We start from the raw sequence: 12,119 nt of genomic DNA, 5'->3' as shown, positions 1-12,119 counted from the left end.
CCCTGGGATTCTCCAGGCAAGAATACTGGAGTGGGTTGCCATTTTCTTCTCCAACGCATGAAAGTGAAAAGTGAAAGTGAAGTCGCTCAGTCGTGTCCGACTCTAGCGACTCCATGAACTGCAGCCTACCAGGCTCCTCCGTCCATAGGATTTTCTAGGCAAAAGTACTGGAGTGGGTTGCCATTGCCTTCTCTGAGAACTATTTATGACCTATTCAAATTAGTATTTATTATTTTTACTGTGCTGGCATCATTTATAACTTCTTGTGTTCAGTTGAAATGTCTTGTCTGTCTTTCTGGTAGTGTGTCTGGTGTTTTGGGTAAATAGAGAGGACAGGAGATAGGAGGTGAGGCCTCAGGAGGAGCCTTGATTGTACTTGGACTTGTGAATGGCATGTGTTGAAGACACTGGAATGTCTTGCAAGACACATTGCTGTCTTGCCAGTAAATCTAGGAAAGTATACAAGCCTCATTAACTGACGGTCATTGTTTTGGTAGAATAAACAAAAGAAGAAACTTAGATTGAAGCACTATATACAGAGAAAAAAGTAATCCTTTCTATTTGGTAAATACACAACAAATATTAATTTTCTAAATTAGTTGGATGAAATTGTAAACATTTCATTTTCATCTCATTATCCAGATGGCTGCATATTTTGGATTTTCTGTCGCTGCAACTGACATTAATGGGGATGAGTAAGTTTTAAAAAATGTTTCCAGAAACAGTTTTCCTCTTGTGTTTATGAATGCTTTACTAAAACTAAACATTTTTCCTTCTGTTTCTCTGTCTCCTTCCCACTAATCTTCCTATTTAAGGAACCAATTTGATGCAGCCATAATCATGAATACTAGAAAACCTTTATGTTGTTAATAATTCCTTTCAATAGCTTTTATAGTATGAAGGAATAAAATAATCTTATGAATTACTCATAGTTTCTTAAAAGAACTGAAGGAAGGTTTGAATTAGAAATGGTCATTTCAAATGTGGCCTTAAGAGAGTTAGAAAGAGGAAAACTTGAGTTTCAACTAAGAAAGAAAATGATTATTAATAGTCACATGGAATTTGATCTTGCTCTTCATGAAAACGATTCTTTTCTTTTAGTTATGCAGATGTGTTTATCGGCGCACCTCTCTTCATGGATCGCGGTTCTGATGGCAAACTCCAGGAGGTGGGGCAGGTCTCGGTGTCTCTGCAGAAAGCTTCGGGGGACTTCCAGACGATCAAGCTGAATGGTTTTGAGGTCTTTGCAAGGTTCGGCAGTGCCATAGCACCTTTGGGAGATCTAGACCAGGATGGCTTCAATGGTAAGGAGTGTGAGGAGCTGAAGGTCCCTGATTTTCTGTGGCCACTTGAAAAAGTCCTCTACCCTATTTATAGAAGCTCATACCAGCAAACCTCCTTCCTGGAAGGAAGGATTTGGTGACACACTAGGTTCAATGACAGGTTGTTCATTTCCCTTAAAAATCAGAGGGGAATTTTCAAAAACTGACTCTCATGAGTTATTATACATGCAGCTCAAATTAGAGCATCAGAGTGGTTAATTTTTGAAAGGCACTTGCATTCCAGGGAGCCCAGTGTGAGCTGGTGATTTTTTGTCTATGTCCTGCTTAGCAGCAGTGCCCTCTGCTGTCCATTCAGATACAAGTGTAAAAAATGCTCCTAGGCCTATTGTCAAGGCAATGCTGACCCTAATGCCTCCTTCAAAAGTATGATTTGATACTAATATTTTTAAAGCCATAATTTTGTTGTGGCTATCCAGAATATTCTGAGGGAGGTTGTATCTCCCTTCACAGGGACAGATAAAAAAGGTATACATTCACTTTTATAACAGTCCCACTTAATAATTTAATTACTAGCTATAGATAGCTTTAAAAATCAAAGTTGGCTTCTACTATAGAGTGAAATGTAGATTACAAATTACCAAGATTTTTTCAAAAAGGAATGATACTAATAATCTTCCTAGAGGTCACAAAATGGAGAGTTGAACTATGGGTTTGTTTGTATAATCAGCAGTATATAGGGATATCCCCCCGAAAATGACAAGAAAGTTGTAAAGTAAGATGAAAACCTCAAAAAAGACAGATGACTCTCAAATCTCCCTATTAGTAGTAGAAAAGGAAAATGTTTGTTTGGCTTCAAGACTCCATTCCTGCCACATGGGTAGTGTTATGTCACGTGCTGAAAGTGTCATCTCTCACCCTAGAAGTTTTCATTGTTAGTGGAAAAACTACTCAAGGGGACATTTTGCTTCCTAAAATAGTCTTAAAGGTTATTTTTTACCACCAGGAGAACATAAATGGAATTCTAGTATAAAACTCAATATAGAACTTGAGAAGAATACTATAGAACAGATCAAATCATTACCTTTTGATAACAAAAACTACCTAGAAAACAGGGCCAGATTCGAAGTTCTACCTTGAGTAAATTTAACAGGTTCTTTGCTGAGGATGGGCCTGTCTCCAGGCATTTTGGGAAAACCTGGACATGTTTGCCTTCACCCTGTTTTGAGAATATTCCAGCCACTTTAAAGAACGTTTCTTTAATATCGTAATCCAGATAGCGTCTCATCTTGCTTTCCCTATTCCTATTAAAATGTACTGTGAACACAAAAATTATAAGCGGTGATAGCTAAAAAATATGAAAGATTTATAACAGTTTTACAAAGAGATTTTACTTTTAGAGCTAGATGCCATTGAGGATTTTTTTTTTGCCCCCAAAGTGTCTCCTGAGGTCTTATTGTCCCATATAGTCTGTATGTGTGTGTGTATTAGTTATAACCTGGATCTTTTCCTTATTCAGACCTGATGACATTGACTCTTTTTTTGTCTTTGCCCCTATTTTCCTCTCTTTCCACTTAACACCCACTGGGAAAACCCTAGGTATGATCAAGAGGGATACTGAAAACAATAATAAAATTATGTTCCACAATTACGTGGAGTTTTTGTCAATACTTCTCCAGAAAGGCAGAGGGGGAAAAAGCACAGAAAAAGAAACTAAAATGATCAAAGGAGTAGACTGATTACATGAAAAAGGAGGGCTCTCCAGGCTAGACAGATACCAGCCAAGAGAAGATATGATTAGAATATACAAAATAGCAAAGGTTTAGGAAAGGTAAGGAGAAGTTTTTTACAACCGTCTCTCAGTAGTAGAGCCATCTTCTGTTGGGAAATTGTATTTTAATAAAAACTTTCTTAGTGCATATATCAATTTAGAATTTATATTTATTTTTTAAAACTTAAGGAAGGATTAAGACGAACTTTTACATAATTTAAATACTACTTTTTATTCAAGGATAACAGATTCTTAGTTGGTGCTTATGTCAGGCTAAGCACTGTTGTAAGTGCTAAAAATGAGAGGATGAATTAGAGCCCATCCATGTCCTTAAGGAATTTAGCATCAATAGGAGCAAGTTTAACGTGAACAAGTTAACTCTAGAAAGTAGTCATCACAGTGTTTGACATATTCCTGGGTATAACTGTCTTAAAAAATGAGTGACGAGGTGTCTTTGATGTCTTGGGAGGTTACGTTGAGGGGGGTGAAACCACTTTAGGTCTATTAAGAAAACTGAGGCAGTTTGAAATGTCTGGTATTTAAGGGCTGTTATAAGCAAGATGAACACATCTTTGTTCTTAGGAAATTTATGTTTTGCAGAGGACCAATAGAATAAACACATAAAGGGGAAATTCAGGTAGTGGTAAAGTTTAGACAAACAAAAGGCAAGGTGATGTGATAGAGAGTGCCTAGACAGAGGAAGGAGAAGCTGTTACCCACAGAAGGGCCAGGGAAGAACGCTCTGACAGTTTGGACAAACAGTAGGAGCAAAGCTTGAAAAGCTCTGGAGCAAGAGCCTATAAAGCAGAGGGCACAGCAAGTATAAATCCAGAGATGGGGGCTAACCTGGTGAGTTTAAATGCCAGGATTGGTAGGAAGATCTGGGGTTGGGTTAGAGGTGGGGTGATGAATGGACAAACTAGGTGGATTTGAATGCTTTGGGAAATAATTGAAGGATTTTTAAGAAGGAAAGTGACATGATATTAACATATGGCAGTCTTGAGGAGAAGGGATTATAGGGACAAGAGTAGAAGTGTGGAAGCACTTAGGGGTCCAGGCAAAGGATGAGAATGGCTTGTCCAGCGTGGGGCCAGCAAAGGTAGAGGGAAGTGGACATAGTATTCATAATATATTCTGGAGTTAATAAAGGTTATAGTGACCATTTGGTTGTTTTTTTTTTTTCTTAAGAATTTCAAACTTTTAAAAAAATTTCAGTATAAATTGATTAAGATAGAGATGAAATCATAGCGTTCATGTCTCTGAACCAGATTGACTTCTCAAAAAACAAAACAAAAAACAACCCCCAAACCATGCCCAATTAAATTAACAAGAATTTTGAGAGCTAGAATGAACCTTAGATGAATATTTGGACATGTCCCCTCCTCTCTGTTTTAAGGATGAGTCATTTGAGATCAAGAAAGGTTAAGTGATTTGTCCAAGATCAGACCCAGAATATATGGCTCCAAGTTAATGTCATTTCCATACTATTTGCTTGAATCTCCTTGAGTTTGGTTTTTGCTTTTGAGTTAAGAGTACCCTACTGAAGTTTGATATTTATCATGGTATCAATACATGGATTCTAAAGATGTTAGGATCTTCTCCACAGAAATAATGATGAGTACTATGACTTATTTTCTCCATCTATTCCCTCCTCCCTCCCACTCTCATTTCTTCTTTACCTTCCCCCCACCCCTTTCCCCCCTCCTTACTCTCCCCCTCTTCCTTTTCCCCCTCAGATATTGCAATTGCTGCTCCATATGGGGGTGAAGATAAAAAAGGAATTGTTTATATTTTCAATGGAAGACCCACAGGCTTGAATGCAGTACCGTCGCAGATCCTTGAAGGGAAGTGGGCAGCTCGGAGCATGCCACCAAGCTTCGGCTATTCCATGAAAGGAGCCACGGATATAGACAAGAACGGATATCCAGGTGCTTCCTAGAAATAAATAGTGCATCTTAGATTTTTCAGTCCTAACAGCCAGTAGTAGTAGGTTGGTGCAAATGTAATTGGAGTTTCAGACCATGGACTTTAAATCACTATAACTAGGTTCAAACACATCTTTGTTAATCAAAATAGGAACCATTACAATAAACACATTTTTGCCAGTGAGAAATAAGTTTGTTTAATCCTGTAGTGTAAAAATCTGTGCTTCAGGATTTGACGAACCTCTCGGAAAGCATTTTCTGTTTCCTGCTGGTTGTGGAAGCATTTTCGCTGCATTAAGTGGTCAAGATGCTTGAAGAAGTGGTAGTCAGTTGTGAGAGGTCAGGTGAATATGGAGGATGAGGGAAAACTTGTAGCCCAATTTGTTCAAGTTTAGAAGCATTGATTGTGCAACATACAGTCAGGGGTTGTTGTGAAGAAGAATTGGGCCCTTTCTGTTGAGCAATGCCTGCTGCAAGTGATGTAGTTCTCCATACATCTCATCAATTTTCTGAGCATACTTCTCAGATGTAATGCTTTCACTGGGATTGAGAAAGCTGTAGTGGATCAGACCAGCAGCAGACCACCAAATAGTGACCATGACCTTTTTTGGTGCAAATTTGGCTTTGGAAAGTGATTTGGAGTTTCTTCTCAGTCTAACCACTGAGCTGATTGTCACCAGTTTTGTATAAAATCCACTTTTCATCACAGGTAACAATATGATTGAGAAATGGTTCATTGTTGTTGCATAGAATAAGAGAAGATGACACTTCAAAAGGACTATTATTTTGATTTTCGGTCAGTTCACAAGGCATGTACTTTAGCTTTTTCACCTTGCCAATTTGCTTCAAATGCCAGACAAGTATAGAATGGTCAGCGTTGAGTTCTTCAACTTCTTGTGTAGTTGTAAGAGGATCCACTTTGATAATCCTTTCAGTTAGTGGTTTTCAACTTATGATGGCCGGCCACTACGCTCCTAATCTTAAAGGCTCTCATCTCATTTGCAAAACTTCTTGAATTACCAGTGGCCTGTATGTTCAACAGTTCCTTGGCCAAATGCTTTGTTGATGTTGTGAATTGTCTCTGCTGCTGTCTGTGACCCACTTTGAACTTGAATAAGAAAGTCACTCAATTTTGCTTTTTGTCTAACATCATTTCCATAGTCTAAAATAAATATAAAATATACAGCAAGTATTAAGTCATTAGCAAAAAAATGTAAAGCGAGAAATGCACATTGAAATGATGTATAACATAACCCCATTTATTTAAGGATATATTCCAATATCAAATGGCACCAACCTAATATTAATTACTTTTGCACCAACCTAATATTAATTACTCCTCTCTTGATTCTATGTTATAAGTCAGTTTAATTCAGTATTTCAGCTGCTGTTCAAGCCCTGCCATTGTTCAAGGCAGGTGGTCATCACTGAGGGGGTACGGAGCACAGACAGCTCTGTTCCCTGTGATGTTTTCTTTAGGGGCATAAAAAAGTTCCTAATTCTTTTGTGATCCATTGTACCTGTCTTTATGGTTTCTCATGTACTTTTCTGCTTAGAAAGAGCTTTGTCAAATTAAGCTTGGGTAAGCCTATTGGACTACAGTCCATGGGATCACCAAGTCAGACACACTGAAGTGACTTAGCGCACATGCATGCATATACTGTGAGATACAGTTCTGATTCATTTTTCCTGATTGTGAACCAGTGGTACTAGCTACGTGTGAAGATACATGTGAAGATTAACGCATTTCTTGTTGATTTGGATGCTATCTGCTGTCATTCTAAGGATTCTAGGTACAGTTGATCCTTGGACAGTGTGTTAAGGGTGCTGACCCTCTGCACACTCAAAAGTTCATCTGTAACTGACTACACTTGACCTCTGTATCAACAGTTCTGGTTGTGAATCAACCTTGGGTTGTGTAGTGGTGTAGTACTTTCTGTGGAAAAAAAAAAAAAAAAAAAAAATCCACGTATAAGTAGATTTTCACAGTTCAAACCCATGTTGTTCAAGAATCAACTGTGTTTGTATTTTGGTTATATTTTGTTTCAAAAACAGAAAAAAATTTTTTTTTGTTTCAAAACACAACATTCAAAAATTTTTTTGTTTCAGAAAAAGAGAAATTTAAGTCCACAGGCAAATGTATCCCTATGGCTGATGCATGTTGATATATGGCAGAAACCAACACAATATTATAGTTATCCTTCAATTAAAAAGAAATAAATTTTAAAAAACTAAATTAAAAAAATCCACAGGCATCTATAAAGCTTTTACCTTTGGGAATGTGTGTTTGGGTGGTATATCCTTCTTCATTAGTGCTGATTTTTACTCAGTATCTATTCAGAAGATTCTTATCTACCTGGATGGATGAAAAAATTAGTGTTGTGAAAGTGTTTGTCATTGATAATAGTATAAAGTTTTCATATAAATTTTAGCCTTTTAGATGTTGTCTTAAAATCACTGATGAAGAACTTTGAGTCTATGTCTAAATCTAATCTTTATTATGTACATGGAGAGCTTTATAGAATGGTATGTGAATTTTAAAAAACTATTATTATTAACATATTTTTTCTATTCTCTTTTAAGACTTAATTGTAGGAGCTTTTGGTGTTGATAGAGCTGTATTATACAGGTAAGACTTTCCATATCTGATAATACAGGAGTGTTATGAATTATATGGAAGTTTTATAGTTAAGTACCAGTGCTTAAATTTCATTTTAATTTTCTTGAAGTAATGATAAAATTTGTTCTTTCTATTCAAGATTCACTTCAGGCAAGGAGAAGTGATACAAGGAGATCCCCAGAATAGAGAAAGCAGTAGATTATTTTTTATTAGAAAAGCATTAAGAATTTTCCATCTTTGTTCTTTAAATTTGTTCAAAGATATTCTCCTGTGTTTTAGATTTTATGAATTTAAAAGTATACGAGTTACATTTAAAAGTATAAAAGTTACATTTTCCTCTAAGAGACAAGAAATTAACTTGGTGTTTGTGCCACAGTATTCTGAGACCACCGGGGAAGGATGTAATGACTCCCAAAATAAATATTTTTATCAGAGTAATATGTGTAAATCTACATATCTCTAGTTCCCAGCTTCATCCATATTTCCAGTAATTCTCTGTGTTTCATCAGTTCCTCGTGCCTTACGGTATCATCTGGCTTCTCAAGTAGATTAAGATGTTTACACTTCTAGGGACTGTGCTTATATCTGGCAGGAAAAGTAACACTCTTGTGTAGTGTAGGTCAACCTGATTGTGCCTCTCAGAGCAGCTTGCGACCATACAGGTTCTAGGATTTGTCGTGATTGGAACAAGCACACTGCCCTGAGCCTGCTATATTTTTTTTACAGAGCATAAGCATGTACATCTGAACTTTGGGAAACTATATTTATTTTAATTTATTGTTTAGTTTTAAAAATTGCTATTAATAGTAATAGCAGTAATACAGGCATGTGGTAAAATGTCAAGCAATATAAAAAGGGCATACAATAAAAAATACATACTTCCTCTCACACCAGTTACTAGTTCATTAGTATATCCTACTAGAAACATTCTGTGCATTACAAAATTGTGTGTGAATGTGTGCATGCATCCTTTTTACATGGTGGTTTTTTTTTTCCTGTCATACTAAAGTTCTCTCCTGGCTAATATCATCCCATATTAGTGCAGATGGCTTTACAGCACTCATCTCCCTCTTGTATTGCAGCTGCATTAGGTAGCTGTCCCCCAACTTGTTTAATCATCCTGCTTTAATGGGCTGTGTTCAGATAGGTTGTGCCCAGTGGTCCTGCTTTGCCTGGAATTGAGGGGGTCATGGAACTTTCACTGATAAAATCAAGACAGTCCGGGGCAGACTGGGCTGTTTGGTCTTTCTACGTTTGGATTGTTTCTGTTCTCTGTGCCTTTACAGACACGGCTTGAGTGAGCATTGCGCTGCACGCACCATGAGTGTGAACCTGAAGCACTTAGATCAGTGTGTCATTTTGAATAACTTTTTTCTGTTTTTTAAAACCAGGGCCAGACCAGTTATCACTGTGAATGCTGGCCTTGAAGTGTACCCTAGCATTTTAAATCAAGAGAATAAAACCTGCCCTCTGCCTGGGACAGATCTCAAAGTTTCCTGGTAAGGGTTTTTGTTTAATAATAGTTATAATTATTGGTTCAATCATTATAAAATTAATTGAAAATGGGGGAGTGGGCTGAAATATTACTAAAACAGTTTCTATGGATATACTCTATTTTCTTGTCATAGATTGAATTTACAAATATTGTTCCAAAGAGGGTACATATAAGCCTCTAGAAATATTCTATAAACTAGTATAAAACTAATTTTTGAAAAATGAATATATCAAAAATAAAAAACCCAGTGAACATTTTGATTTTGATTTTTAAAAACTAATGATGTTTTTCAGATTTAGTATCTGTGACTCATTGTATGAAAAGAATTATTTTGCTTGAAGGTATTGGTCTTCTGTTTGTTCTTTCACTAATTTCTGAAGAAAAATGTAACTTTTTCTGTAAACTTAATGTCTGAAATTCTCTATTTCTCAAGTTTACATTTTTTATTACTTTTCACTATATCATGTGATTTTTTTTTAATATTTTTTATTCTATTTGTATTTATAAATTTTTTAAGATTTTTTTCCTTTAAACTGACTCATGTTTTACTTTAAAACATATTAAAATAAAATGGAGAAACCAGTCTTTCTCATGCATGTCAACATAAATATAAAATTAATAATGAAAAGTCCTGATCGATATAAACTGACTTAAGTACCCAACTTTGGGAAACAATGTTCGTGTTTCTTACTTACACAGAAAAATCAAAGAGAACTTATATATGAAGGGTTGAATGATTGGAAGCTGGGAAAATTTTACTTCAAATGATCTAATGGAAAGATACTTTTCCTGATTTTGTTTTTGAAGTATTTATTGTTGTTATTAAAATCATTTTTCAAAATTTTGTTTATAATATATATATTAAACAAACATGTATACAATAAAAATTTTATTTCTTTCATCAGAGTGCATTAAAAGTTCAATAGTATTTGGTCTTCATTTTCATTGATTGGCAGTGACATTTTCAAGGTTTTTGCTTATTCTGGTAACAGTGTGAATGAAGGCTTTGAATACATTAACTAGAGCAGTAGCTTTCACGTGTTTTTGATTATAGGATGAAATCCATTTTACATCATAATACAGTAAACATACGTTTTTAAAACTTAATTTTCATGAAATCTTACCCTTGATACTTAACGTCAATTTTACACATATATTCGTTTTTTTAAGATGCTTCCCACAGACCAGTAAACTGATGTCATGACCTAGTAATAAGCTGTGAAAAATGCTGTTCTAGAGGAGCTCATTAATTAAAGGAGCTTTGCGGGGCTTTTAAATAAGTGAGATATTTATTTTAAATCTGGACTGTCATTTTCCTCATTTAGATTTGTCAGAGAAATTCTATAAACTTGAGAGGAGGTTAGGAATTTTTTTTTTCTTTTTTGTCTCATTAAAGTATCGTGAGGAAATGTGCCTAAGTTACTGAAGAATGAGTTAGAATATTCTGTATAGTTTAATACATAAAAATAATATTAAGATGTAAAGAAAGATACAAGGCTTCACAGTGTAAACTAAGTATTAGAAATGTGAGATTTAAAAAAGAAGAAATGCGAGATTTGGGTGATAATAAAAAATGTTTAAACTGGATTATGGGATTTGTATATATTTTTTATTTTTTTACAGTTTTAATGTCAGGTTCTGCTTAAAGGCAGATGGCAAAGGAGCACTTCCTACGAAGCTTGGTAAGTGTTCTATGGAAAAATTATATATAATGGTGCTGCATATGCAGCACTTAGAAAACGTTCTAGGATATCTGAATAACCATTCAGATAATTGTTATTGTTTTTTTTTATTTGAATGTTTATGTTAAAGACATTTAAAATTACAACATAATTATTTTGTTTGGCAACTCTTAAGCCAGTTCAGAGATAATACGTTTATTTATTGGCATTCTGAAAAATTAGTGATAAATACGGTCTTGAGAAAGTTAAAGTTACGAATGTGAGACAAATGAACTTCAGGAAAAATGAATATCATTGCTTATAAAGTCAGTTACCTACTGAGAAGTTTATATTTTATGTGTCGGAGAAACCCTGGTAATTTCAGGAGTAGAGGTGATTTAGAAAGAGAGGGAAGGAGAAAAAGTTTTGACCACTAAGTTTAACCCACACAGAAAATACTAACTTCACTCTTTTTTTCCAAAAAATTGTTAATGTGATTCTGAAAGCAGGGTAGGAGACTTCAGTAACTGTTGTGGAGATTTGTCAGTGTAAATGCTAAGAAATAACAGTGAAGCTCTTAACAGAGGACTGAGTCTGCTGGGAGGTGTGTTTGTGTCTGAAGTTCACATAGGGTAGCAAGGAAGGTAATTTTTCAGTCAAGACCTGAAGGAAATGAAGGAGCTAAGGGATACCTGGACACGTATTTTGCAGAGGAAATGGCAGTTTCAAGAGGCTAGAGGCAGGCGCTTGCTGTCTCTCAAAGAGTGGATGGAACAGAACTGGAAGCAAAATAATCCTGGGTTTTCACTCAGATTTGTTATGAAGTTGAGCATTTAGAGGAACTTGAAAGGAGACTTGTGGTTTTAAAGATCTGCATTCTTATCTCCTTTGAAGAAACTATTTAAGAAGAACTGAATCTTTAAAGCTGGTAATCTAGCAACTATGCTTGATTCCTGGCTGCACATTCTTTTTAAGATGATTCCTGACCTAGTCAGCTTTGTTTGGTCATTTGCTTCACGAGAGATATATTTACCTGATAGTTTGATATGGTAGCTTCACTAGAAGTAGGAGTTGCAATTGATACAAACTGCTCATTCATCGCGGTAGTGAATGTATGGGTGCAGATTAGTAAACGTTTCTTACTCACAATCAGCAGGAGTGCTGCTACCTGCGTTAGTGGTGGGAGTCTTAATTATTCACATATCTCATTTCTGAACTTCCTCCTTTCAGCTTAAGTGAAAAGAAAAAAAATTCCCTTCTATCTGCTAGTTGTTTTATCAATATCTAGTGTCTGAATTATTAGATGACATTAAGTTGGGAATGGTTGGATTAATTAATTATTAAATATTTATTCAGAATTAATATGT

General features: G+C 35.5%; 1 protein-coding gene across 2 annotated transcripts in view; it reads left to right on the top strand.

Annotated features, from left to right (window-relative positions):
- ITGAV (integrin subunit alpha V) overlaps nt 1-12,119 on the top strand; it is a 104,832-nt gene that overhangs the window by 65,788 nt on the left and 26,925 nt on the right. For both annotated transcript variants that reach the window (XM_055571988.1, XM_055571987.1), the window contains exons 11-16: nt 643-695; nt 1,102-1,304; nt 4,788-4,979; nt 7,560-7,605; nt 8,988-9,095; nt 10,715-10,773. In XM_055571988.1, coding sequence (XP_055427963.1) covers nt 643-695; nt 1,102-1,304; nt 4,788-4,979; nt 7,560-7,605; nt 8,988-9,095; nt 10,715-10,773 — 661 coding nt within the window. The remainder of the gene's footprint in view (nt 1-642; nt 696-1,101; nt 1,305-4,787; nt 4,980-7,559; nt 7,606-8,987; nt 9,096-10,714; nt 10,774-12,119) is intronic.

The sequence above is a fragment of the Bubalus kerabau genome, chromosome 3 (assembly GCF_029407905.1).
Source record: "Bubalus kerabau isolate K-KA32 ecotype Philippines breed swamp buffalo chromosome 3, PCC_UOA_SB_1v2, whole genome shotgun sequence".
NCBI classification, from domain to species: domain Eukaryota; kingdom Metazoa; phylum Chordata; class Mammalia; order Artiodactyla; family Bovidae; genus Bubalus; species Bubalus kerabau.
The sequence above is the reverse complement of the archived record's forward strand: the minus strand, read 5'-3'. Positions and strand labels throughout refer to the sequence as shown.